This window comes from Choloepus didactylus, chromosome 11 (genome assembly GCF_015220235.1).
Source record: "Choloepus didactylus isolate mChoDid1 chromosome 11, mChoDid1.pri, whole genome shotgun sequence".
NCBI classification, from domain to species: domain Eukaryota; kingdom Metazoa; phylum Chordata; class Mammalia; order Pilosa; family Megalonychidae; genus Choloepus; species Choloepus didactylus.
The window spans coordinates 60,396-86,713 of NC_051317.1; the positions used below are offsets into that span (position 1 = coordinate 60,396).

At 46.8% G+C, this 26,318-nt stretch overlaps 1 protein-coding gene across 1 annotated transcript in view; it reads left to right on the forward strand.

Annotated features, from left to right (window-relative positions):
- The window catches only part of STK10 (serine/threonine kinase 10), a 134,844-nt gene that overhangs the window by 58,009 nt on the left and 50,517 nt on the right, over window positions 1-26,318 (forward strand). Inside the window, exons 5-7 of the mRNA XM_037799393.1 lie at window positions 16,315-16,387; window positions 17,502-17,696; window positions 18,270-18,351. Of these exons, the coding sequence (XP_037655321.1) occupies window positions 16,315-16,387; window positions 17,502-17,696; window positions 18,270-18,351 (350 nt within the window). The remainder of the gene's footprint in view (window positions 1-16,314; window positions 16,388-17,501; window positions 17,697-18,269; window positions 18,352-26,318) is intronic.

Below are 26,318 nucleotides of genomic sequence, written 5' to 3' on the forward strand. Positions count from 1 at the left end.
AAAGTACACATATTAGTGAATGAAAGTTGGAATAAGGATGCTTTTGGATATTTATATTTGTTGACAGAAGCCACATGATGCAATTTCATGCTGTATTGATGATAAGGTCGTCATTAGACATGATTAGAATTTGTGTGAAAATGGGATAGATAGGTATTCCAGTTTGCTAATGCTGCCGTTATGCAAAATACCAGAAGTGGATTGGCTTTTATTAAGCGGGTTTATTTGGTTACAAAGTTACAGTCCTAAGGCCATAAAAGTGTCCAAATTAAGGCATCAACAATAGAGTACCTTCACTGAAGAATGGCCATTGGCGTCTGGAACACCTCTGTCAGCTGGGAAGGCACGTGGCTGGCATCTTCCTTCGCTCCCAGGTTATGTTTCAAAATGGCTTTCTCCCAGGATGTTTCTCTCTAGGTATCTGGCGCTATTCTCTTAGTTTCTCCCAGGTAAACTCTGGAGTAGCAGAAGTCTACTTTCAATGGCCATCTCCAAAATGTCTCTCTTGGCCGAAGCAGCGAGCTGTTTCTGTCTGAGCTCTTATATAGGACTCCAGTGATTAAATCAAAGAACCATGCAGAATGGGTGGGGCCACATTTCCAGGGAAACATTCAGTCAAGAGGTCACACCCTAATCAAAGGTGTCACTCACAGTTGGGTGGGTCACATCTCCATGGAAACACTCAATCAAAAGGTTCCAACCTAATCAACACTAATACATCTGTCCCCACAACAGTGCATCAAATAAACTGTTGGTTTGAAAAAAGAAAAAAGGAATTTCCACTACATAGCAGCCCTGGTTGTCACCCCAGATCCCTCTGCTTGCATCTCTGTCAAGAGAAGGACACACAGGGAGAGAGGGACTTGAGAGAGAGAGAATGATGGTAGAGATGGTACCTCACTTGACTCCATTATCTATTAACATCCTTCTCTGATAGTTAAATAGGAAATGAACCTGGCCCCCCTTCTTCACCCTGTTTTCCAAACAGAGACCTGTCACTATTTGTAGTTGCTCTGCTAGTTTCCTCTGTATCTTTAAGGGACATTTTAATTACTTACACAAGAAACTGCACCACTGCTGAGACCCTGTGATTGAGAGCTGCAGGGATGGAAATGAGGTTGGAACGGAAATGGGTGGCACGCCGTCCAAAACATCCTCTGCAGCAGGAGGGGTGGTCTCGGCATCCCTGCTTTGATGGCGGTCACAGAGCTAGCAAAGATGAGCCAGGGCTGACACCCAGGGGTGCTGGCTCACTCCTCAGGGCTCGCCCACCTCCCAGCACTGAACCCCGTAAGTGCTTCGAGCTGATGGGTTAGGGTAGGGCTGGGCCTTGCAGATGGATGCTAGGCTAGGGGGTTTTCAGACTTCAGGGTCTCAGCATCCCCTGGAGGGCTTGTTAGCTCAGATTGTTGGCCCGCCCCCTGAGTTTCTGACTCGGTTGGTCTGCGGTGGGGCCCGAGAATTTGCATTTCTGATGAGCTCCCAGAGGATGCTGCCAACCTGGGGACCACACCTGAGAACCACTGCTCCACACCTTTGCTACCCAAAGTGTGGTCAGGGGCAAGATTAGTAGCATCTGGGAGCTTGTGAGAAATGCCCAATCTTGGACCCCAACTCCGACCTACTAAAGCAGACAAGACTCCAGGTGATCCCTGAGCTCGTTCAAGTTTGAGAAGCTCTTGCTTAGGGGATGGGGCTGTTTCTGCCCTAAAACTAGCAGTATGAAGGGGTTCCCCCGTACCGGGCATCAGCAGAGTCCCATGGGGATCATCGGCCAGCCCGTCCTCCTCCTCCCCAACCCCGCTGTCCTGAACGCCTGATACTCACAGGGTCTGTAAGCCAGGAGTTCAGCTCCCGTCCCCTGTACCCATGTGCCTTCGCCTTATTCCCCCTCCCCACTGGAGTGGCTTAGAGCTCGCACTCTGGAGTCAGAGAGACTCAAGTTCAAATCCCAACACTGCCTCTAGCTCTGCAGCCTTAGGTAAGTCCCTGAATCCTGCTGCCTTCAGTTTCCTCATCTGTAGAGCAGTGATAATACTCACTTTACTCAGAGAGTTGATGTAAGCAGTGTCTTCCCCATTGTTGGCCCATAGTGAGCATTCCGTAAGGATCTGCCGTGATTACTGTTGCTTCACCCGGTGTTTGCTGTGTGCCAAGCATTGTGCTGGGCTGGGGGATGGGGAGGTAAACAAGACCCCAGATTTCCTCCTGCAGAGTTCCCAGGCTAGCAGGGGGGACATGTGGAAGCGTCAGAGCAGGAGGGCTGCATGTGCTGGGGTAGGGAGTGTACAAGGAGGGGTGGTCTGTCCACCTGGGTGTGGGGGTTGGGAGTTTAAAGGCATCTTCATGGAAGAGGAAAGTGGGCTGAGGTCTGAAAGACGGATGTGTTTTTGACAGATAAACAAGGTTGGGCAGGGCAGTCCAGGAAGAGGGAGCCTTGTGGGCAGAGCCTTGGAGGTGAGAAATAGCAGGGCATCTCGGGTGGGTGGGTGGGGGAGGTGACAATAAAAATAATGGCGCACACCAATCAGGTGTTTGAAGCACCCAGTGGGTGCCATGCGCTAGACAAAGCCCCTTCTATCCATCACCTCATTTACCCATCATTCCAGGGGCATTCTGGGGAGTGGGGACTGTGCCCATTGGACAGTTGAGAACACTGAGGCTCAGAGAGGTGCAGTGTGATGCCCAAGACCATACCGGGAGGGAGGAGAAGTAGCAGAGTTGGGACTCGGGTCTTTCTGGCCCCACAGCTGTCTCATTCATGGGTACAGGGTTTGGTCAAAGAGGAAGGTGGCCAAAGAGGGGCCGAAGTGGGGAGAGCTTTGAGTTCAGGCTCTGGGCATATCCACGGGGGGCTTCGGCTTGGTCTTCAAAAGCTTATTGAGTGGAAGAAGCAGGACACAGAAAATCTGGGTCAAGTCCAGCCCAAAGGTTGGTCAGAGCAGGGAAGTTCAGGGGTGGACAGGGATACGGATGGTCCCCAGGGGCTTTGGGCTGATACGTGCCCAGTGGCCCCCCATTTCCCATATTCTCCCCAACATCCAAAACCTGGAGGGCACTGACATGCTCAACAGACTCCAGAATCTCACTTGACCCAGCAGAGGGTGGGACCACCAAGGCAGATGGGTGCATCAGGTTTCAAAATGACTTGGCATATCCAGTTGAGAAAACCAGGAAGCCAATTAAGACAGAAGAAAAGTTCATGGAGAGTTGAGTGTGCGAGTGTTTATATTTACACAATCACCGCTGGGACACAGGAGCTGCAGCGTGGATGCCTGCCGAGGCTTGTTCTGTTTTGGAAAATCCTCCTCCCTCCTGGGGCCCTGAATCTGTGGCCTGATGTCAAGTAGGGGAGGCCCGGGAGACTGGATGTCTGTCTGTCTGACTCTTCCGATCTTCCTGGGACCATCTTGGGCCCCTGGAGACACCTCCTGTGTCCTCATGCAACTCAGGGATGCAGCAGAGGATGGCTTTAGCAGATCTTTTTCCCAGGCAAGCAGAGAGGAGAACTAGAACGAGAAGTGGCGGGATGAGCCGAGTGAAGGGTGGCTTCTGGATGCAACAGGCCTGGTTCAAATCCTTGCTCTGCCAGTCTGAGCTGAATGGTCTGGAGAAACAGATTTAACTTCTCAACCCTCAATTCTTTCTTCCGTACAATGGAGATGACAAGAGAGCATCCTCAGGATCACTGTGCTAATTGGGGTGAATAAATAAAAGTACAAAGTGCTCAGGGTTCCATCTCCCTCTGTTACCAGCCATTTGGCCTCTTCCTTGTGTTAAGTGTTTACTTCTGCCTAGGATTTCAAACTTCCTCTGAGATTTCATTTGATGGTTGCAAAATAAAGCGCAAGTTCTAGCTTCAGATGGGTGTGAAGCAATTTTCAATGGGCCGCTGGGAATCCATTTGTGCAGGAAGGGAAAGGGAGAGCCCCTACTGCCCTGAGGCCCTGGGATGTTAAATGGGGTGTGGAAATCTGAAGATCTGGATCTACCAACCGGGTGACCTTGAACAAGTTACTTAACCTTTTTGAGCCTTGGTGACCTCAGACTCCAAGTGGGGGTGATAGTTCCCCACTGCATGGAATTGCTATGACGATTTATTGAGCGAATGCAAGCAAAATGTCTAGGAGATGCACAGCCCATTTGTAGGGGCTCAGCAAATGCTAGGTTTCCTTCCTGGGGTGAGGAATGATTCAGAGCAGCCGCTACCAAGATGGTGCATCCCCCATTCTCCAGAGGTCCATTTCCCCAGAGGCCTTTCGCTGAAGATATGAGGTGAACTTCACAACTTTGAGGGTCCTCCAAGTTTCAAGCAGAGGTCTGAACTGGCTTAAAAATCAGTGTGTGTAGCAGAGCCTGGAACACAGTAGATGCTCGATAAGTAGTGGTTCCAACATTCCCATGACTGCTTCTCTCTGTGATTATTTCAGGATCCCTAATTCCCAAGGCTCCCCAGTGAATGGAAAGCCTGGCAGACAGCATGTCAGGAACCAGCCCCCCACCCCCTCACTCCCCCATTTCACCTCTCCCCACCCCTACCCCTCAATTCAGCAGTCCTGTTTCCTGCTCAGAGGGCAGGGATCCTGGTTCTTTAGCTACCACATACTGAGCCAGATTTTGGTATGCATTAACTCCTTTAACCCTCAGATATCACTGATAACAGAGGAGGGATTTGTGGCCTAGAGAGACACAGCTGGATTCAAATCAAGGCATCTGGCTCCAGAGCCCATGTGCTTAACTGCTACCCTCTTTCATACTCATCTGGTTGCAAATGATAAACACCCATCTTGCATGACTTAAGACAGGCAGGAGAATGTGCCTATCATGTAACGAGATTGGGGGAGAGAGACAGCTGGGCCTCAGGGGTAGCCAGGACCTGGTACACAGGTGCTGCCAAGACTCTGTCTCTTATGTCTGATTTTCTGTGCACGTTGGTTAGACTCTCAGACCCCCTCCACAAAGCTTCTGGCAAGGCCTAGTTTTGCATTTCCCAGCATCACCTGCAGAATGAACTGAAACTCACCAATTCGGGTCTCAGTGTCAATAATCCCATAAGAGCTCCAACTGGCCCAGCTTGAGTCAAGTGCTGATCCTTGGACCAGTCAAGTGAGGCCCAGTAAGGAGGGGTTCTCTGATAGGCCCAGCTTGCAGCCGGTCAATGCCAAGGAGGGTGGGGTCCTATATTAATATGGAAGCCCCTCCCCACCTCCTCACCCTGATAACAGTGTGGCTGGGGTGGAAGAGAAGGTTTTCTAGAAGAGAGGATTTGGGCTGGCCAGAAAAACAAACCATTGCCCAACATAGACTGGCACAGCCTGTGGGAATAACACCCCCCCCCCGCCCCCAGAGGGGGAATGAGCGAAGCAGAAATCATGAGGGCTGGGAAACAAGAACAAAGGACTGTATTTGTGGTCGACGATGAGGTAAAGTGCCAGAAAAAGGCAGGGTTATGTGGGGAGAAGAGAGCGGGAAACGGAAGGCAGTGGGAGTTGGAGGCCAAAGATGAAGGAGAACGAATGGGAAAACAGCGACTTCGTTAGTGGCAGCCTGTATCTAGTTGCCTGAAAAACAAAAGAAAATAAAAATAGAAACCTCACAGTGGTAGAGCAGTTCTTCAGTCTCACATTTCCTGCTGCTTACTATGATCCCATTTAGCAGATGAGGAAACTGAGGCTCAGGAAGATGAAGCAATTTGTCTTAGATCATACTAGAATCTTCTCACTTCCCTGCCGGTTCCTGTTTCCATGACACTCTTGCCTCCCAAGGCAGAGCATCCTGGTGATGAAGAGAAACCACTTGGGTGCCCTGCTGGGAACTGACCCTTAATGAGCCCAGAGGCACTGGTGGCACCGGCTGCTGTCATCCTGTGGAAGGAGGCCCCTGGGACTCCAGGGCCATGCAGGAAGCCCTAGCTTTCTCCTCTCCCCACACCAGTGAAAGCAGGTCCCGTGCCCTCTCTAGACCTCAGCTTCCCCACCTGTCCCATGAGGGGCCTGGCTCGTTTTTGTGTTGGCATTTGGGGCGGGGCAGTTTTCAGTGTGCAGCGTCCCTGGCTCTCAGTGGCTGCGAGCAGCTCTTCACCCATTTGTTTTGCCAACCAGACCACCTGCTCACCTGGGGACTCCTGGCAGCCCCCTGGTGGAGGGCCACCTGAAAGTTCTGTCAGATCTAGGATTCTGGGATAAGCCCTGCCCAAGCTGGCCTCGAGGCCAGGGGACCAGCTAGCAAGACTAGGAAATGAGAGGTTTGGAAATGCAGTTGGGTGGTGGTTTGGCTTTAATTGGCCTGGAATTGTCTGGGACAAGAGGCTGCTTAACTTGGATTCTTCTGGTCGTTTCCAGTCAAGGGGACAGATAAGAGGGTCTCTTGTGCATCTTTGTACGTTCAAAGTTCACAGTGCGTGTGGCTGTATAATATGCAGTGCATTTTACACTGTGTATGTGATTGATTTTCTGATTATAGAAGTAGTATGTGAAATTTCTACATGTATGCAAAGATATGTATGGAGATAATCATTGCAACAATGTAATGTTTGTATTAGCAAAAAATCAGAGTTGACGCTAGTGCACTCCAGTAGAGGTTTAATTAAGTCATGGTTCAATTGTACAGTGGAATCTTTTTCAACTATTGATAATTAAGTTGTAGGAAATGTATGCTCTCTTGTAAAGATGTGTAATGCATCCTGTGAAGGAGGGAAATCAGGTTGGAAAATAGTATGTTTAATCTGATTTCAGTTTTTAAAGTAGCAAATATATAAAAATTATAGATATATATGTGTGCAAATATATGTTAATATATGACATATAGAAATCTGGAGCCATAAACAGCAAACTCTTATGTGTTTGTTTCTGTCAGGATGCTAGGGAATTTTTAATCTGTAATGTTTGAATCTTTAATGAATAGCATTGCCTTTGCAATGAGAAAAGCATATATATATATCTTTATTTATATATATATATCTTTATATATATATATAAAATAAAGATAGTCCTGTAGACAATTTGGAATGATCAGACCCACAAAGAGGAAATTTAGTCACTCCTTCTGCTGGTGAGAACAGCTGTAGGCTTCCTTCCAGTCTTTTTTCTGTGCACAGAAAGGTAGGACCATATAGTGGTAAAGAATATAGACTGGGCATCACTTGTCCTCCTCCAAGCTGGTGACCTTTCTGCAAGTTACTTAATCTCTCTAAACTTCAGTTTTCTCATCTGTAAAATGAGGACAAGAATATTCCCTGCCCTAGAGTGTCATAGATATAAAGGATATACATATGATATGTAAATGACATACAGATGAAACTATAAATGCTATGCATAGGGTTTTTTGCACAGTGCCGTGCATCTGGTAAATTCTCAGTAAATATTTGTTATTAGATGAACATGTATTTTTTTTTAATTTATTTTATTTTTTTATTAAATTCAGTTTTATTGAAATATATTCACATACCATACAATCACCATGGTATATAGTCAAGTGTTCACAGTATGATCATATACATGTATTTTTTTTAATGGGATCACAGTATATCTACAGTTATCTAGTCTGCTCTTCAAATTTAATAATATCTGCACATTTTCTCTGTGATCTTAAATATTCTTCAAAAGCATGATTAATTTGATTTTTTTGGTATTCCATCACATGCAAAATCATAATTGACCTTCTTTATGAAGCCCCTTAAAGTTGGATGTTTAGGTTTCCCATGAGTGTTCACTGCATATATAATGCAATAATGAATGTGCAGGTTCCTGGACTTTTGGGGCCCTTTCTATAATCAGACTGTTAGGAGGAATTCTCAGAAGTGGAATTGTTGGGATGTACCATGGCTAAGGTTTTTGTAAACACTTGCAGCCAGTGTGCCCTTCAGGCTGGCAGCCCAGTTCACACTCCCGCCCACGGGTGTGAAGCCTTTTCACCACTTCCCTGCCTCCACTGAGTTTTACCTAGAAAAAGAGAAAAACAAAATTTAAAAAACCCACAAAAACAAAACAAAACAAAAGTTCCCATATGCATTCAATTTTCTTAAACCATAAAAACAATGCCTTCTCTTTATTTAAATACATTTTAAAGAAGAAAAGCACCTCAAGTAAAAAAAAAAAAAAAAATGTAAGGTCCCCTCTGTCTACTGCCTTCATCAAAATCCCACTTCCAGAGAGCGGATGAATGTCAGTCTGATGTGCCAGCTTCCAGACATGATTCTGTGTTTGCGTGCATTTTCTGTGTTTACATGCATATGCACCCAATGATATGCATAGACTGTCCTATTAAAATACAACTGGAATCATACTGTGCATTCTGTAATATTCATCCATCCGCAGCGTGTCGTGCACAGCCTCAAGTTAGTACTTACAGAGGCAACCTCATTCTTTTTCGGAGCTGTGTGTTATTTCGTAGCTGGGATGAGCCGTAATTTATCAAACCATTTGCCAATCAAGCTCTGGCAACAATTTAAGTCATGCCCAATTTTTCACTCTTTCAAGTAATGCTTTAATGGGCATCTGTATGTAGTATAAATCTATTTGGGGGGGATCTATTTCCAGAAATGTACTGTCAGGCATATTTTTTAAAACCTGGTTTGGTTCTTTTTTTTCTATACATGGATGGGAGGAAACGCATTCCGGAAAAATTGTCCATTCATTTATGCATCCCATTCATTCGATACATGTGTGTCAAGTGATACAGGCTCCAGAGCAACAGTATGGACAAAGTAGAAATGGTCTTTGCCCTTATAGCGTTACAGTTTGTAAAGGGAAATTTCCTACATCCCCACTGATGTTGCCCCTGATTCATGTTTTAACATGGAAGAGGGAGAGGGGGCACTGTTTTCATCAGAAGAGGCTGCCTGGCAAAAATCCCTTTTGTATTGGGGCAGTAGCCCACCCAATAGAGGAAACCCTTCCTAGGCCCCGTGAAGGGAGCAGCTCAGGGCCACCCTTGCCCCAGGCCAGAGAAAGCTCTGGTCTCTGGGCCTTTTGATCCTAGGCTGTGAGGAGGGGCAGCCTCACCCTCCTGGCCAGGCCCTTCTTGTGGGGTGGGAGGGGAAGAAGCAGCTATCCAAAAAGCCAGCTCAGGGCTTGCCTCAGGAAGGGCTCCGGACCACTCAGTGTCATTGTGAAAGTTGCAACAGTCACTGTTCCCAAAAAGATTTCCTGAGATGACTGTGCTGGCTGTTGTTGGTGTTTGCAAGGGAGCCAGGCTTCCGTGGGGCCCTGGCTGACCCAGCAAGAAAAGGGGCTGAGCCCAGCCTCCCATCTCACCCAGGAGGCCCCAGGGACCTCCTGCCTCCATGTGCTGGCCAGACTGTTCCCCTGCAGGCTCTTATCAGCTCAGGGAGCAACCACTGTCCCAGTTAGCATTGCCCGGGGTACCGAGACCAGCTTTCCTCACCACTCCAAGAGGGAGGTCTGGGGCCAGCCTCAGTCTTACCCCAAAGAGGCGGGGCTGGCTCACGTGCCCCATGGGATAACACCATCCCCTCGTTTACCATCTCTGCCAGGAACTGGGCTTGGAGCAAGGTTCTCATGACCACTCTGTAAAGTGGCTCTACAGTGTCATTATCCCCGTGTCACAGATAGGGGAGGTGAGGGTCAGATGTTGAATTCTTCTGGCCCCTGCTTGCCTCCTGCCTTATCTCCTTCCGTTCCCGTCCCTCCAGCCACACTGTTCCCCTCCTGGCCCGCTCCGCCAGCTCGTTCCCAACCCAGGGCCTCTTACTATGCTGGCTGGTTCTGCAGCCTTCAGATGCTGCCCCCAGCCCCTGACCTGTCTGCAATAGCTCCCCCCACCTTACCTTATCAGTGCCCCCCTCAACTAGGGAATTGTCTTGTTTGTGGATGTGTTTATTGAGTGCCTGCCTCCCCCACCAGAATCCAAGCCACATGAGGGTGAGAATCTTTTTTTTTTAATCACTTTTTTTTTTAATTAGAGCATTTGAAAGTTTATTAAAAAAATCATGCGGAAAGTACAGAATTCTCGTCTCATTCCCCACACAGAGTTTTATCTATTATGAATATTTTTTCAACTTCCAATCTTTATTTTTCTTTGAACCTAGATACAGTTAACTCTCAGTATTGCTATAACTACACAAAATTCAAATTCTGTATGCAACACATGGCCTTTATTACAGAACATGGCCTTCTCATAAGGTAGCTTATAAACATTACAAGTTACTCTTTGCTTTTCTGTCCTAACCAAGCTTTGCAACTAACAAACCACTCCCGTACACCTTTTACTGTGTACTTAAATCAATTTAAGTGATGATCCCTCCCTCCTCCTAGTCATAGGCCAAACAAACAACACAACACAGCACCTCAATTCTTGTCCTAAAAAAAAGATTTGCTCAACCCTGAGTTATCAAATTCTTCTCATAGTTCAGCAATGGAAAACCATGTATAGATTATGGGCAACTCTGAAGTCTTTTGCTTAAACAATTCAGGGTTGACCTTTCCAAAGAAGACACAGGTTTCTCATTAAACTTTGTTTTAATGGGTCCCAAATTCTGTGACAGGTATTTGGCTAAGTTGTTAACATTTAAAAAGTGCTGGTTTTAAAAATTAATAACGTGCAACTGCCACACAAGAATACACAAATGATTTGCAAAACACTGCTTTCCTTCTGAAGATTGTTATTATTAAAGAATCTTTGACTATTAAACCTAAATGGCCAATTGGGACAAACAGTTCTTCCACCGCTGATGAAGATTGGGGCAGCAGGTGTTTGGGAATATTCGCTGAGCTTTCAGAGCTTCTTAGGCAGACTTGGCGACCTGGCTAGCTGTCATCCACTGCCTTGATGACATCCACGGCCACTGTCTGTCTCATCTCTCTAATGGTAAAATACCCCAGGGGAGGAGAGTCAGGGAAGCTCTCGACACACATGGGCTTGCCGGGAGCCATTCCAACGATGGTGGCATCACCAGATTTCAGAAATTTGGGGCCATCTTCCAATTTCTTACCTGCACAGTGATCAGTCTTCCACTCAGCAACATTGCAGGCAGTGTGAGCCCCTGTTCCGGTTTGCTAATGCTGCTGTTATGCAAGACACCAGAAATGGATTGGCTTTTTTAAAGGGGGTTTATTTGATTACAAAGTTATGGTCCTAAGGCCATGAAAGTGTCCAAACAAAGGCATCAGTAATAGGGTGCCTTCACTGAAGAACACCGATGGCGTCCGGAAAACCTCTGTCATCTGGGAAGGCACGTGGCTGGAGTCTGCTTGCTCCCAGGTTGTGTTTCAAAATGATGTTCTCCAAAATGTCAGTGTCAGCTTTCAACAGCCGTCCTTAAAATGTCTCTCTCAGCTGCAGCAGCGAACTCCTGTCTGAGCTCTTATATAGGACTCCAGTGATTAAATCAAAGCCCACACTGAATGGGCAGGGCCACACCTCCATGGAAATAATCTAATCAAAGTTATTACCCACAGTTGGGTGGGTCATATATCCATGGAAACAACCTAATCCAAAGATTCCAACCTAATCAACACTAATACATCTGCCCCCACAAGACTGCATTAAAGAACATGGCATTTTGGGGGACATAATACATCCTAACCAGCACAGCACCTATGGGACCTGGCAGCTCAGGATGGTTCCACTTCCACTGGAGGTCATGTTTGCTGTCACCAGCCACGTTGCCACACCGAACATTTCTTATAGACACATTCTTACCTTGAAGCCTGCGTTGTCCCCAGAAAGAGCTTCACTCAAAGCTCCATGGTGTGTTTCAGCAGACTTTACATCAGTTGTCACACTGATTGGCACAATGGTGGCTACCATGTCTGATTCGAGAACCCCAGGCTCCGTTCAGCCCCCAGGGACAGTATTGATGCCACCAATTTTGTGGACATCCCACAGGGGCAGACGCAAGGGCTCATCAGCTGGACAAGTAGGTGGCGGGATGTGATTCAGAGCTTCAAGCTCAGGGTTCCTCTGCGATTGCCATCCTTAGAGGTGACTTTCTATCCTTGAACCAAGGCATGTGAGCATCTGGCTCCAGTACATTGTCTCCGTTCCAACCAGAAATTGGTGCAAATGCTACTGTCTGAGGGTTGGCACCAGTTTTCTTAGTGTAGCTTCTGACTTCCTTAACTACTTCCTCATCTCTTTTCTGGCTGCAGGGTGGCTCAGGGGAATCCATTTTGTGAATATCAATGATTAGTTGTTTCACACCCATTGTGTAAGCCTGAAGGGCATGCTCACCTGCTCACGAGTCTGCCCATTCGTGGAGAGGCCAGCCTCAAATTCGCCAACACGGCAGCCACAGTCAGGACAGCACAGCCTGAGGTGTGCCTGTGATCATGTTTTTGATAAAGCCTGTGTCCTGGGGCATTCCCCATGATGGCACCTAATACTTGCTGGTCTCAAATTTCCCCAGGGAGGTATCAGTGGTGATACCAGGCTCACGTGCACCTTTCAATTTAATTCAAGACCCAGGCATGCCAGAAGGAGCTCTTCTCCATCTCAGCAGCCTCCTCAAGTTTTTTCAATGGCTCTTTTGGTGATACTACCACATTTGTAGATCAGGTGGTCAGTAATGGTGGACTTGTCCATATCTCGGAGTCCAGTGACAATGTGGAAATGAATCTTTGTTTCCCATTTTGGCTGAAGGTGTTAGCAGTGGTTTTCTTGACACCTGTGTTCCGGCAGCAAATCTGTTGTGAAAAGAAAAAAAAAAGCTGTTAACATTTTTGCATTAGCCTGGTACATTTGTTACAATTTATGGATCCGTATTATTATATTATTAACTTTAGTTCATAGTTTACATTAGGGTTTACTCTGTATTTTATTTTTTTAAATTTTGTTCTGGTAACATATATATAACCTAACAATATCCCATTTTAACCACTTTCAGGTATACAATTCAGTGGTGTTAATTACATTCACACTGTTGTGCTGCTGTCATCACCATCCATTACCAAAACTTTTCCATCACCCCAAACAGAAATTCTGTATCCATTAAGCATTAACTCCCTCTTCCTTGAGGATGAGGACTTTGTCTGGTTCATTCCTGTATCTCAGCACCTGGCACGTAGTAGCTGTTGAGTTAATATTTGCTGAATGAATGAATAGCTCAGAGCCACTGACTGTACCTCCCCAGCCCTTGCTGCTTCCCCTGATACTCTCTCGAGGGCCTGTCCCCCTGCTGTAGACTCTGCTAACCCTGCACTGCCATCTTTCCATCCCTTTACAGTTATGATTAGACGTGTATTTGTGTTTGTTTGATTGCTATCTGCTTCCTCCTCTGCTAAACTTTGAACTACCGGAGGGCAAGGATTTTTGGTCCCATTGTGTTCTCTGCTTCCCCTCCTGTCTGGCGCTAGTGATAAGGACTTGAATAGAAGAGAGAAATACTGAATACATGCAGGAACCAAAGAAATGGAAGAGCAAACTGGAGCCCAGTTCTCTCTTATTTAGGATATGTTGAGTCTGTGTGAAACAAAGCAGCCGTCACCCCCCATCCTGGGCCAGCTCATTTTGAGACCCCGCTGCTCCCAGAGCGGCTGACAGTTATAACTTAGCAGTGTCTTGTGGCAAGGGACTGTTAGCTTCAAAGTGAGCATCACTGGTTCTCTCGAGGTGTCAAAGCCTCCTAAATTTATTTTTTAATCAAGAGGAAATTTTGCCCCTGAAGAAAGGAGCACCGAGAAAATTTCTCTTTGTAGCACTGGCCTCTTCTCTAAGCATTGGGTGTGTGAAGCGAAACTGGTAGTGTTGAGTGTGTGTTTAAAGATAAATTAAATTTGTTTATTTTTTGTTGATCCTGAGTGTAACACGTTCACCATAGCAAATGTATGGAATTCAAAAACGTCAGGAAAACCTCGCCTAGTCTTAACCACCCATAGACCAACCACTTAAGCCATTTGGTGTATTTTTTCCAAGTAAGTTCAACATATTTTTGCCCTTTGTTTGCAGGGGCGGGGTGGGGAGGCATAATTATGACCATATAGTATATTCAACCGGACATACCCCTGTTTTCCCTGCTTATCTTTATAAAATAAATGTTTTATGTGTTATTAAAAATGTCAAAACTAATTTTAATGCCTATAAAATATTCCCTGTTATGAGGGTTGTATCACCCTTTTCTTACTTATTCTGTTCATCTGATTCACCCTTTTTATTATCTTTCTTATCTTGTAATCTAGAAATTAAGAATTAACAAATGATTATGATTACTGAATCATTATATAGATATCTTTCTTTCTGTATTGTGAATAGGCAGAAGTTAATATCTGAAATTACGGAAACTCAACTAGTCTTGCCCTTTTTTATATTTTTGGTAACCACTTCATCCCCCTTTGTTTGAATCGGTAAAAACCCTGAACTCCTTAGACTTGGGGAGACAGATTTTGGGGCCCACAGGCCATCTGATCTTTTGCTTCGTGCCTAGCATTAAACTCTCTCTCTTTGAAACCTGGTGTCATAGATTGGCTGTTAGGCACATTGGGCAAAGAACCCATTGCTTTTGCTTGGTATCAATTTCTCCTAATTGATCTCTCTGTATGTGTTTGATACACGATCTTAAATCCTTTTTGGAAAAGGCAGGATATACTACATATTATATATATAAATTTTTGGTAGTTTTTAATTTGCCCCTATTATAGTGGTACTCCAGGGAACATATATATGCATACATCTTTTGCATGTGTATTTAGGAATATTTCATCAGGGTACATTCCTAGATTTGAAATTGCTGGGTCATAAGAGTATGGATATTTTAAAAGTCCTGCTACTTATTGCCCAAACTGATTTTCTGGAGGCTCCTGCCAGTTTACATTCTCATTAGTATGTAGGATTGTGCTTATCCCAGTGCCTCCTTATAGCGGTAGATAACTCTATTTTTAATGATCACTAACTTGCTGGATAGAAAATGGCCTCTGTTCATCGATTTGGAATGTATATCCCTGAGTCTGCAATCATGGGCTTTTCTTTTTAATGCAATTTTATTGAGATAAAATCACATAACATACAATCATTCAAAGTGTACAGTGAGTTGTTCACATTATCATCATATAGTTGTGCATTCATCACCGCAAACTTTGAACATTTTCATTACTCCAAAAAGAACATCCAAAACATCCAATTTCCCTTCTCCCTGCATTGTTCATTTATTTTTATATGGTTTTATTGAGATATAGTCACACACCCTACAGTCATCCACAGTGTACAATCAGTTATTCACAGCACCATCATCTGTGTTCATCATCAGAATCAATTTTTGAACCTTTTCCTTACTTCAAAATAAAAATAAAAGCAAAAAAGAGCACCTGAATCTTTCCATCCCCTCCATCCCACCCTATTCTTCATCTAATTTTTGCCCCATTTTTCTACTCATCTGTCCGTACACTGGATAAAGGGAGTGTGAGCCAAAAGGTTTTCACAATCACAGTCACACTGTGCAAGCTACATAGTTATACAATTGTCTTCAAGAATCAAGGTCAGTGGGTTGCAGTTTGACAGCTTCAGGTATTTCCCTCTAGCCATTCCAACACACTAAAAACGTAAAGGTGATATCTATATAGTGCATAAGAAAATCCTCCAGAATGACCTCTCGACTCTATTTGAAATCTCTCAGCCACTGGAACCTTATTTTGTTCCATCTCTCTTCCCCGTTTTGGTCAAGAAGATCCTCTCAGTCCCACAGTGCTGGGTTCAGGCTCATCCCCAGGAGTCATTTCCCGTGTCCCCAGGGGGATTTACACCCTTGGGTGTCACGTCCCACTCGGGCAGGGGGGCAGAGCAATGAGTTCACCTGCCAACTGGGCTTAGAGAGAGAGAGGCCACATCTGAGCAACAGAGAGGCTCTCTGGGGGGGACTCCTGGGCACAATTGTAAGTGGGCTTAGCCTCTCCCTTGCAGCAACTAGCCTCACAGGGAAAGCCCCCTGATTGGAGGGCTTGGCCCGCTAAATTGGCAGTAATCAATGTTTGCAGGAAAATCAGCAATAGCCCAGGTGGGGAAGTCCAACGTTTCTGCATTTCTCCCCAGTTCCTCGGGGGGGGGGGGGGGGGGGGGGGGGGCGTGGCAAATACACTTATACCCTCTGCCCATATCACTCTGGAATGTGTCGGAATTTCATCCCAGCTGGTACAGACTCACCAAATCCCACTTCCCATTCACCGCTCCCTGCGCCTATAGTGTACAAACAAACTGATCATACAAGTTAAATTATCTAGTGTGCTACAGAAAATATAGATTCTGCACCAGATAAACATCTCTTCTCGTGGTCTCACACAAAAGTCACCATCATGGGCTTTTAACCCAGGGCCATGGGTGGGGGAATGAATGTCCATCAGATTCTCCATCTGAGATTTTGTCTTGCAGCTGACTTTGGTGTGTCTGCCAAGAATCTGAAAACTCTGCAGAAACGAGATTCTTTCATAGGAACGCCTTACTGGTGAGTCACAGGGCTTCTGAAATCGGATGGTGGGCTGAAGGTTAAACCTAACACCCCCCGAGGGGCTCGGGATCCTGAGTCAGCCTAGTGGGTTTGGGTCTAGCTGAGGCCACCTACCAGGGGTGTGACTGAACAAGTCGCTTGGCTTCCCCATGCCTCGGTTTCCTCATATGTAAAATAGGGACATGCCAGCAGCTACTTTATAGGGTTGTTGTGAGGATTTAATGAGATAATGCACATAGAAAATGCTCCTTTAACTGTGACCCATGACATTCTTTCAGATTTGGTCTCTACTTGTGAAATTGTACATTGAATGTTATCACTATTATGTATATATGTTAAAGTTCACAATAAAGAAAAAGGAAGGAAAAAAAAGCACACGTGAAACTCGATACACTAAAAGAAAAAGAAAATGCCCCTTTAATGATAACTGAACTGGAAGCCCTGAAACACGGTTCAATTCTTCATTTATTCAACAAGTGTTTATTGAGGGGGCTGGGGCTGGGAGACTGTAAAGAAGATCGAAACAAGCTCACCCCCCACCCTAAAGTGTAGTGTCCCTGGAATTCCCCAGTCCAGTCTATAGCGTTTCCTCCTTGTTTTCAAAACTACCGCTTTAAAAAAACCTCTCTCAATTTCACATCTATATGCTTTCTGTTTTGTCTTGTTCCTGTAATTTTTTTTTATGTGCATTACTTCCATCTCCTGTTGTAGAGTATAGGCTCCTTGCTTGCTTATTACTCACTCGTTTCTTTCTCTCTGCCCTTTTATTCCACTTTCTCCTTCTCTCTCCCCTTCCCTCTGCACTGCAGTGTTCTCTCCGTCCCCGCTGCCCCCCACCCACCCCTTCCTTAGGACTCTGTGTTCTGGATTGTCGCTGCCATCTGGTGGTAGGCGTCAGGAACTGCAGCAGGCCGTGGAGGTGGAGCTGCTTTGAAGGCATTTTTCTGTATGAAGATGCTCCCAAGGAACCCAGTGGGATATAAAGTAATGCAAATAAACGATTCGTAAATGCCGCCAACCCCTGACATCATGGAGGTCCTTGATGCTGAGTCTCTGAGCAGCACCTATGGAGACCAGATTCTTAGCCCCCTGTTGTCCTTGCTTGGTTCAGGATGGCCCCTGAGGTGGTGATGTGTGAGACCATGAAGGACACCCCTTACGACTACAAAGCCGACATCTGGTCCTTGGGCATCACCCTGATCGAGATGGCCCAGATTGAGCCCCCACACCACGAGCTCAACCCCATGCGGGTCCTTCTCAAAATTGCCAAGTCGGACCCTCCCACGTTGCTCACGCCTTCTAAGTGGTAAGTGGTAAGGAGCAGCAGGGCTGGAGGGCCAGCAGGCCCGGGATAAGGGGCAGGTACAATGGGCGGGCTCTCCGGCCACTAGGGCCCCAAAGTGGGAGAGAGGTCGTGGCCCAGGAGTTGTTGGCCTTTCTGAGATCACTGGGCCCTCCTTGCCTTTTTCCTTCCACCAGGTTCTCACCATGGGATCCCCATGAAAGGAAACTGGGTAACCCAATGAGCCAGGCATCATCAGGGAATGAGAGCCCAACCTGAGACACACAGCCACGTGGGGGGGAGTCGGGGGCTTGGGTTAAGATCTCGGCATTGCCGTAACAGTGTATCACCCCAGGCATGCCCCTGCCCGCTCTGATTTCCATTTCCTAATCTGTACAATTCTTGGGTTGGAGAAGGTCAACCCGAAGACCTTGAAAGAGGTGACGTTTTAGTTTGTGAAGGTGCCCTTTGTCCTTCGGGGTGGGCGTGTTTGGGAAGCTGTTGGGTCAACCCTCCCTGGGAGAGTGGAGTCTGTGATGTGAGTGTTGTCCCAGCTCTCGCCTGCTCAGAACTGACTGCCAACACCTGTCCTCCCAGGTCTGTGGAGTTCCGAGACTTCCTGAAGATAGCCCTGGATAAGAACCCAGAAACCCGGCCGAGTGCTGCACAGCTCCTGGAGGTGAGTGGAGTCTTCTTGTTTGGGGGTGGGCTACTTCCTCCTCTCTACATTGATCTTCCTTTGAAGTGGAAGGGTCCTGGAGAGTGGAAGACAGACGAGGTCATCAGTGGGCTGGAAGCTGAGTGCATTCCTTGCTTAGCCCCATGATGTACTGATCCAAGTTTGATGCACTGATCAAGGTTCAATGCTCTGATCCAGGTTTGATGAACTGGTCCAGGTTTGATGCATCGATCCAGGTTCAGTGCACTGATCCAGGGTTGATATACCGATCCAGAGTTGATACACTGATTCAGATTTGATGCACTGATCCAGGGTGGATGCACTAGTCCATGTTTGATGCATCAATCCAGGTTCAGTGCACTGATCCAGGATTGATATACTGATCCAGGATTGATACACTGATTCAGATTTGATGCACTGATCCAGGTTCGATGCACTGATCTAGGGTGGATGCACTACTCCAGGTTTGATGCACCAGTCCAGGTTCAGCACTCATCCGGGTTCAGTGCACTGATCCAAGGTCAAGCCTTAAGAAAGGTGGGTGCTGGGTCTTGGGCCTGGCTTTGGCCTTGCTGCTGAGTCTGACTTCTAGTGGGTCCAGATTTGAGTGGCCAGAGCCTTGACTGTGGGTTCCAGCACTTGCAGTGAGTTCAGTAGATATTGCTTAATGGGATGATTGACTGCAAAGAACAGAAACCCCTTTAGCCTCATGCAGGCAAAAGGGTATATTGAAAATACCTAGAAGCATCTCACCAGCCCTCTTGGGAACTGAAGCTGGAACAGACTGGATGCTTGATAAGTGTTTGTTGAAGGAATGAATGGAAAGCTGTTAGGGACCAAGATGGCTGTTCTGGATCTCTCTCCTCACCATCTTCATTGATCTTGGAGGCCAGGTCTGGTCAAAGAGAAGCCAGAATCTGGAACAATTATCCCAGTAATTCATTTACAAATGATGCCTGGATCCCAGTCCATGTTGACTCCTTAGGGATCAGTGGAGCAAGTGTTTCAGGGTTGGGCTGTGCTGGGTTTGTTGGTGAACTTGAGCCTGTCACTTAGCCTGTCTGGGCCTCAGTTTCCTCATCAGTGAAATTGGGACAATATTGCCTGTGTCATAAGGTCACAAGGATTGAACAAGATGATCCATGTAGAGTGTGTAGCACAAGAATATTGCTCAAGGAAAGCACTCAAGGAATTTGACCATTATCATCACCCAAACACACAAGGCATTAAAACTACCTGTAAAACATATGGGTGGTGAAATCAACCTCTTGACTACCTTCTCTCATTTCTGGTTCCTCCCATCCCTACCTCAAATTTCTGAAACATTTTTCCATCAGTAAACACTGGTTATAAGGCAATAATTGATTCCCCAGCTTTTAATAACTCAAAGACCTCAAAGTCGGAAGGTCTGAAGAGCAGGAGGGGAGCTCCCTAAAAACACTAAACAAATGTGATTCCAGATAAAAGCAGAGAAACATCAGTTCAACAAAGATTTCTTGAGGGTGTTCTCTTATGCCAAGCATTGAGTTGATGAGAAGAAACTCAGGGAGCAGGGGGCAGGTATTGCCCTCCAGTGGGGGCTGGGGGGAGCCAAACCCCAATTGGGGTCTTCAGGGACCAAGAGGAAGAACATAGGGCCCCTGAGGAACTACTGATGGGACAGGTGGAACATCTGAGCAGCATTCTGAAAGCTAAGTATGAGCCAGACAAGAACATTGAGAGAGCTAACTGAAAATGAGGCAGAAACTGTCATTTATTACTCAACCAGTAGGCACAGAGCTCTTTCCTGGGGCAGTGCTGCGGTGAACAAGATCCACCTGGAAAGACCCTGTTTCCAAATAAGATCACATTCTGAGGTCCTGGGGGTCAGGATTTCAGTGTACCTTTTTGGGGGGCCATAATCCAACTCGTAACAGGGCTGATCGTGTGGGTATCTTCTGCCTGGCACAGACCCAGATTCTAGGCTCCCACAAGGAAAGCAGGTGCTCAGTGTAAACTGTATTGTTTGTGAAGACTGTAGGTGCAGAGAGCTGCTCATGCCAGTTTATGGGTGGGGGGAACCCTCCTAAAATCCAAGGTCCTGGGTGCCAGCCAAGGGCCAGCCTTGGTAGAAGACCTTTCGAAAGATGGTGGGCAGACCTGCTGTGTTGACTCTTCTCTGCACACCGAGCCAGTCTCATGAGGCTCTGCAAACCGTTCCCAGGACTTGGGCTTTACTCCTGGTGGAATGGGGCATCTGGGGTGATATGAAAGCTCAGGAGTCACCCTGTGGAATCAGGGAGATCAGCCCAGGTTACAGGCAAAGCTCAGCAAGTGTCTCTGAGCTGGCCATACAGCCTTAGGATGGTTCCCTTGAAGCATCTTTTAAGGACCAAAGTTATTTGCTGAGCCACCTTCCATTGGGTTCGAATCCCAGCTCTGCCACTTACTGGCTTTGACACCCGGGCAAAAGGCTCTCTCTCCTGTTTCTGAAATGAGGATAATAACAATGCCCCCTTATAGGGTCATTGTGAGGATTAAATGAGAAGACACTGCTAAGTGCCATGCTCTATTAAGGTTTGATAACGTTGAATGGAATTATTTAAAAATGAAAAGAAACTAGGATTCGAGGTTGGAGGTATCTTTCTGCTGGGGTTGGAGGGAGTCTTGACTGTTCCTTTTACATTTCTGCAATGTATTTGAAAGCCAGTGCCTGAAGTATGCCAAGGCTTTATTTCCTGGGCATTGTATTTGGTGGGGGGGGCAGCGTGGAGGAGGGGAGGCGGGGACGGGGACAGCTGTCATTGTCAGATGCAAAAGCTCCGCTCAGCTTGGGGCTGATTGTTTCCTCTAAGCCATCACCTCCTGCCCTCACACATCCAGCCTCCAGGACATTCAACGGGGAGAGGCCAGCTGTCCTCCATCCCGGCTCAGCAGCCCCAGAGCCTTAGCCTCAGCCAGGAATTTCCGTTCTATAGCTGGAAAAAATGTCCTGCCAGGGGAGTCTTAAGAGTAGGACAAACAGGGCTACGGAATAAAGGGGAGATCTCTGAAGATAGATTTTCTAGGGCAGGAGCTGCTGTGAGCTTTTCCTGGGAGTCTTTTCATGTCTGAGTTTGGTGGGTTAGGAGCGTTATTACCCCCTAAAGATGAGTGCCCGAGGTCACCTTGCTTTAAGTGACAGGTAGGCCCAGATCTTGCCTTCCCAGCCCCACCCCACCTCCCTCCAGAGCTGCTCAGGCCCCTCACCTTGGCCCTGGGGTCTGCTTGGTTCCAGAAGCTGACTCATGCCCCTATTGGTCTAGGATTCATTCATTTACTCATGCAGATATTCTTTGGGACAGTATCACATAGTAGTTAAATAGCCCAGGCCCTGACACCTGGCTGACCTGCACTGGAATCCAGGTGATTCTCATCCTGTGCCTCGGTTTCCTTATCTGTAAAATGCAGACACTACATCACAGGCTGCTGTGAGTGAACGAGACCTTTTAACATGCCAGCTGTCACATCTCAGGTGCTCAGGGCGTACTTGTTGCATTTGTCCCTACTTCATCGCAGCTGTTCTTGTCGAGGCCGCTGGCAGTGTCCACATTGCTGAATGCCATGGTTGGATCGGGCCTTGCCACCCTTCTCCTGAACCCACCAGTGATGCCAATCGAGGAGGGGGTGGGTAGGGGAGGGAGCTTTCTGCCCGATGCACTCAAGTGACCAATTACTGAGACACCAGGGTTTCAAAGAGAGAAAGAGTTTATTGCTAGGGATGAAACAGGAGATCAGACAGCCTATCAGCCTAAAAATCTGTCTTCTCAAACTGCATTAACACTGATGGTTTTATAGTATCAAAAGATAGGCAGATTTTAGGATAACAAGCACAATGGCTCAAGCATAATGAGGTTAGAGCTGATCTAATTATTGAGCATGTACAGATTGATTTACATGCTTAGTCATAGAACATACGTAATGAAGTGTATGCACTTGTAGGTTAAAATTTAAGCTACGTCACCTACAGGTTAATGTCTAAGCTACTGTGCATGTCAGATGGGCCCATTTTGGTTAGATTTAGCTCTGTCTAGCAAGATAGCTTTGGAACTGGGGTGAGTTCTGGGCTGACTCAAGGCCTTTCATTAGTAAACTTTAGGGGCTGTCTTTAGTGACCATAAGATTCTAAAGTTGAAAAATTGGATGAAATGGGTACAAATGGGGGTCAGTCACAAGATTTTTGCAATCACAAGATAAAGTATATAGTTACACAATCATCAGAGATCAAGGCAGTTGGATTATAGTTCAGAAATTTCAGGTATTTCCTTCTGCTATTGGAATATACTAGAAAGTAAAAAAGAAATATCTGTATAACAATTCAGTAATCATAATCATTTCTTAAATCCTGACTTCTCAGTTACACCAGCAGCAGCTGTGGTAGACCCTCTTTTCTGGTTTGCTAGTACTACCATTTTTTAAAACACCAGAAATGGATTGGCTTTTATAAAGGGGGTTTATTTGGTTACAAAGTTACAGTCTTAAGGCCATAAAGTATCTGAGGTAAGGCATCAACAATAGGGCACCTTCGCTGGAGAAAGGCCATTGGCATCCAGAAAACCTCTGTTAGCTCTGAAGGCACGTGGCTGGTGTCTGCTTGCTCCCAGGTTGCGTTTCAAAATGGCATTATCCAAAATATTGCTCTTGGGGCATTTTATCCTGTCTTAGCTGCAGCTTCTCTTTAAAATGTCACTCTCGCTTGTTCTCCGCTCCTCTGTGAACTTTTTATAGGACTACAGTGATTTAATGAAGACCCACCCTGAATGGGTGGGGTAACACCTCCATGGAAATTATCCAACCAAATTATCTTGCCCAGTTGATTGAGTCACTTCTCCATGGAAACACTCAATCAAGGATTCTAACCAAATAGCGCTAATAATATGTCTGCCCCCACAAAATTGCATCAAAGATAATGGTGTTTTGGGGGAAGTAATACATCCAAACTGGGACACCCTCTCTCCTTTCCACTGTCAGCACTCGGCTTCCAGGTCTCCATGCTGTCTTATCCTCTTTCCTTTTCCCCTGTCACTCCTTCTCAGCCTCCTTTACTTGCTCCTCTTTTCTCCAATGAATCGACAGGCAGAGGCACCAGGTCTCCTCCATCCGCACTTGCCTTGATGAGCTCATTCAGTTGGCAAAGACTCCCCGGTTTATACCCCAGCCTAGGCCCTCACCCGGGACTGGTTGTGTACTCCCCAGCTCCACTTGGCGTCCTGTCAGCATCGCATACTTAACCCGTCCATACCTGAGCCTCCCCGACAGTACTCCAATATTTTCCACCAATGGCTCTCCCGGTTTTGGTGGATGGCACCTGCTCCTCCCCAACCCTACCAGCAAGCGGCTCAGTCCCCAGCCCTTGCGAGCATCCTCGATTCCTCTCCCATTCTCTCAGGAAACCCTGTCATCTCTGCTTTCAGAACATATCCAGAGTTGAACACTTCTCACTGCCTCCATTGCAACCACCAGTTGAGCTGCCATCACCTCCCTCTTGCATTAGTACCACCGCCTCCTCGTTCATCTCCCTGTCCTCTCTCAGTCTGTTCTCAACCCAGCAGCCAGAACTCACCCCATGTCCCTCTACTGTCCAAAGCCCTCCAGTGGCTCCCTGCTCAGGTGGAAGCAGAGCTCGGTGGTTTCTGAGGCCCTGCCCGATCTGCCACCTCCTCTCCCGCACCCTCCCCCATCCCTGCGCCAGCCGCCCCGGCCTCCTTGCTGTTCTTCCAGCACGGCACAACACATTCCTGCCGCAGGGCCTTTCCACTGGCTGGCTGCTCCGTCTGGAATGTTCTTCCTCCAAATACCGCCATGGTTGATTCCCTCCCTCCTTCAAGTCTTTGCTCAAAAGTCAGCTTCTCAGTGAGACCTCCCCCAGCCACCCAATTTAAAATTGCAACCCTGCCACAGCCCCCACGCTACTAATTCCCTTGCCCCGTTCTACTTTTAATTCTTCCGTAACACGTAGCACTCCACACTTTACAATTTGCTTTTGTCTTTCATTTATTGTCTGCTTCCCCAAGGGTAGCAATCTTTGTCTTTTTTGGTTCATGGTGTGTCCCAAACATCCAGAACAGTACCTGGGACATAGTGGGACCTCAGCAGATAAATTAATACATCAATTTACTTATATTTATTTGATAAACTGTTAGATAACCCTTTCTCCATGTGAAGGAGGTGTATTATTTAGCTCTCCATTGAACCAATGGTGAAACTAAGCACAGAGAGGTTAAGGAGACTGCCCAAGGTCACCCAGCTTGTCAGTGACAGAGCTGGGATTCTGATCCTGGATGTCTGGTTCCAAAGTCTGTTCTACTGACCACTCTGGCAAGCTACCTCCAAAAATGAATGAAGGAGGGGAAGAAGGAATGAAGGAGAAGAGAGGGAGGGAAGATTAAAGGAGAGATGATGGTATTTCAAAACTTGAAAGCCTGCTAGGTGTTTTTTAAAGCCAGTCTCCAAGTGTTAGACCCTGGGCTGATGGTGGCTGAGCACACTGAGGACTGTTTAGGAAAAATGGGCTTAAGTTCTCAGAAAGGATGTCTGTTTGGATGACAGGAGTTGTGCCAGTTGGTGAGCTGAGTGATGCTTTCTGCCCTGGCATCTCAGGGCTCCCCACAGAGATGGCACTGAACAGCTGTTTTTCTCCGGAGGGAGCAGACAGTTGAATTCCCGTTCAATTCTGGCCTTCCACTGGGCACCCAAGCACCCTTCCGGTGACCGCTGTGCCGGCACACCTCCCGTTGGGTCACCCAGGAAGTTCATGTGCCCTTCCTTGCATTTTAACCAGGGCTTTGTCTCTTTAATGGGGCTTGGCGGTTTGAGGGAAAGTCTTTTCTAAATACATCCCTGGAAGCAGTGGGGCTCATGAAACAGGGAAGGCAGTCTTTGCTTTGTGTCCCAGAGCAGTTTACAAAACAGTGTTCTGGGACTAATCAGCCACAGGAGTAACTGCACCATCTGCCAGCCCTGCTCTCCCTGGGATTTGAGGAGCTTGGAGTCCAGGGGAACTGCCCAGCTGATCTGCCCTCCGCCAAAGACTTTCTTCCTCATGACCTCCCCCTTTGCCTCCTTAAGGACCCTGAAGTGCTCAGGGAGGCAGTGGAGCAAATGATTCAGTCTCAAGAAAGTGAGGCTCCTGGCCATGCTAGAAAGCCACTAATTTGGTCAGTGCGTGCTGTACCCTGATGAAAAGCTGGTATTTCCAGAAGTCTCTGCCTGCATCATTTGTTTCTGCCACGTCTGCTTCAGGCATGACAGCAAAGTGTCTCACGGCTTCTTGATCAGGTGCCCATGTGTGAGGTTGTGCTGTGAAGCTCAGGAATCTGCAGGGTCTGATTTCCATCCTCTGTTCCAAAACTCTGTGATCCACAGGGGTATAGGAGGGGATAGGGATGGCTGTGGGCTCAAAACAGGCTTCTTAAAGTCTTCTCTGATGGTAGTGATGATGGTGGTTGTGATGGTGATGGTGATGATGATGATAGTGGTGATAGTGACAGAAGGTTGTAATCATGGTAATGATGATGGTGATGATGGTGGTGATGGTGATGAAGGTGGTCTTGATGACAGTGTTGATTATGATGGTGATGGTGGTGGTGATGGGGATGATGGTTGTGCTTATGGTGGTAATGGTGATAGTGATAATGGTGATGGTGATGGTGGTGTTGATGGTGATGGTGGTGGTGATGATGATAGTGATGATAGTGATGGAAGGCTGTAATGATGGTGATGATGGTGGTGATGGGGATGATTGTTATGCTGATGGTGGTAATGGTGATGGTGTAATGGTGATGGTGGTGTTGATGGTGGTGATGATGACAGTGGTAATGATGATGGTAATGGTGATAATGGTGGTGATGGTGGTGGTGGTAATGGTGATGGTGGTGGTGGTGATTTTGATGATGGTGATAATGACAGTGGTAATGATGATGGTGATGGTGATGATGGTGGTGGTGGTG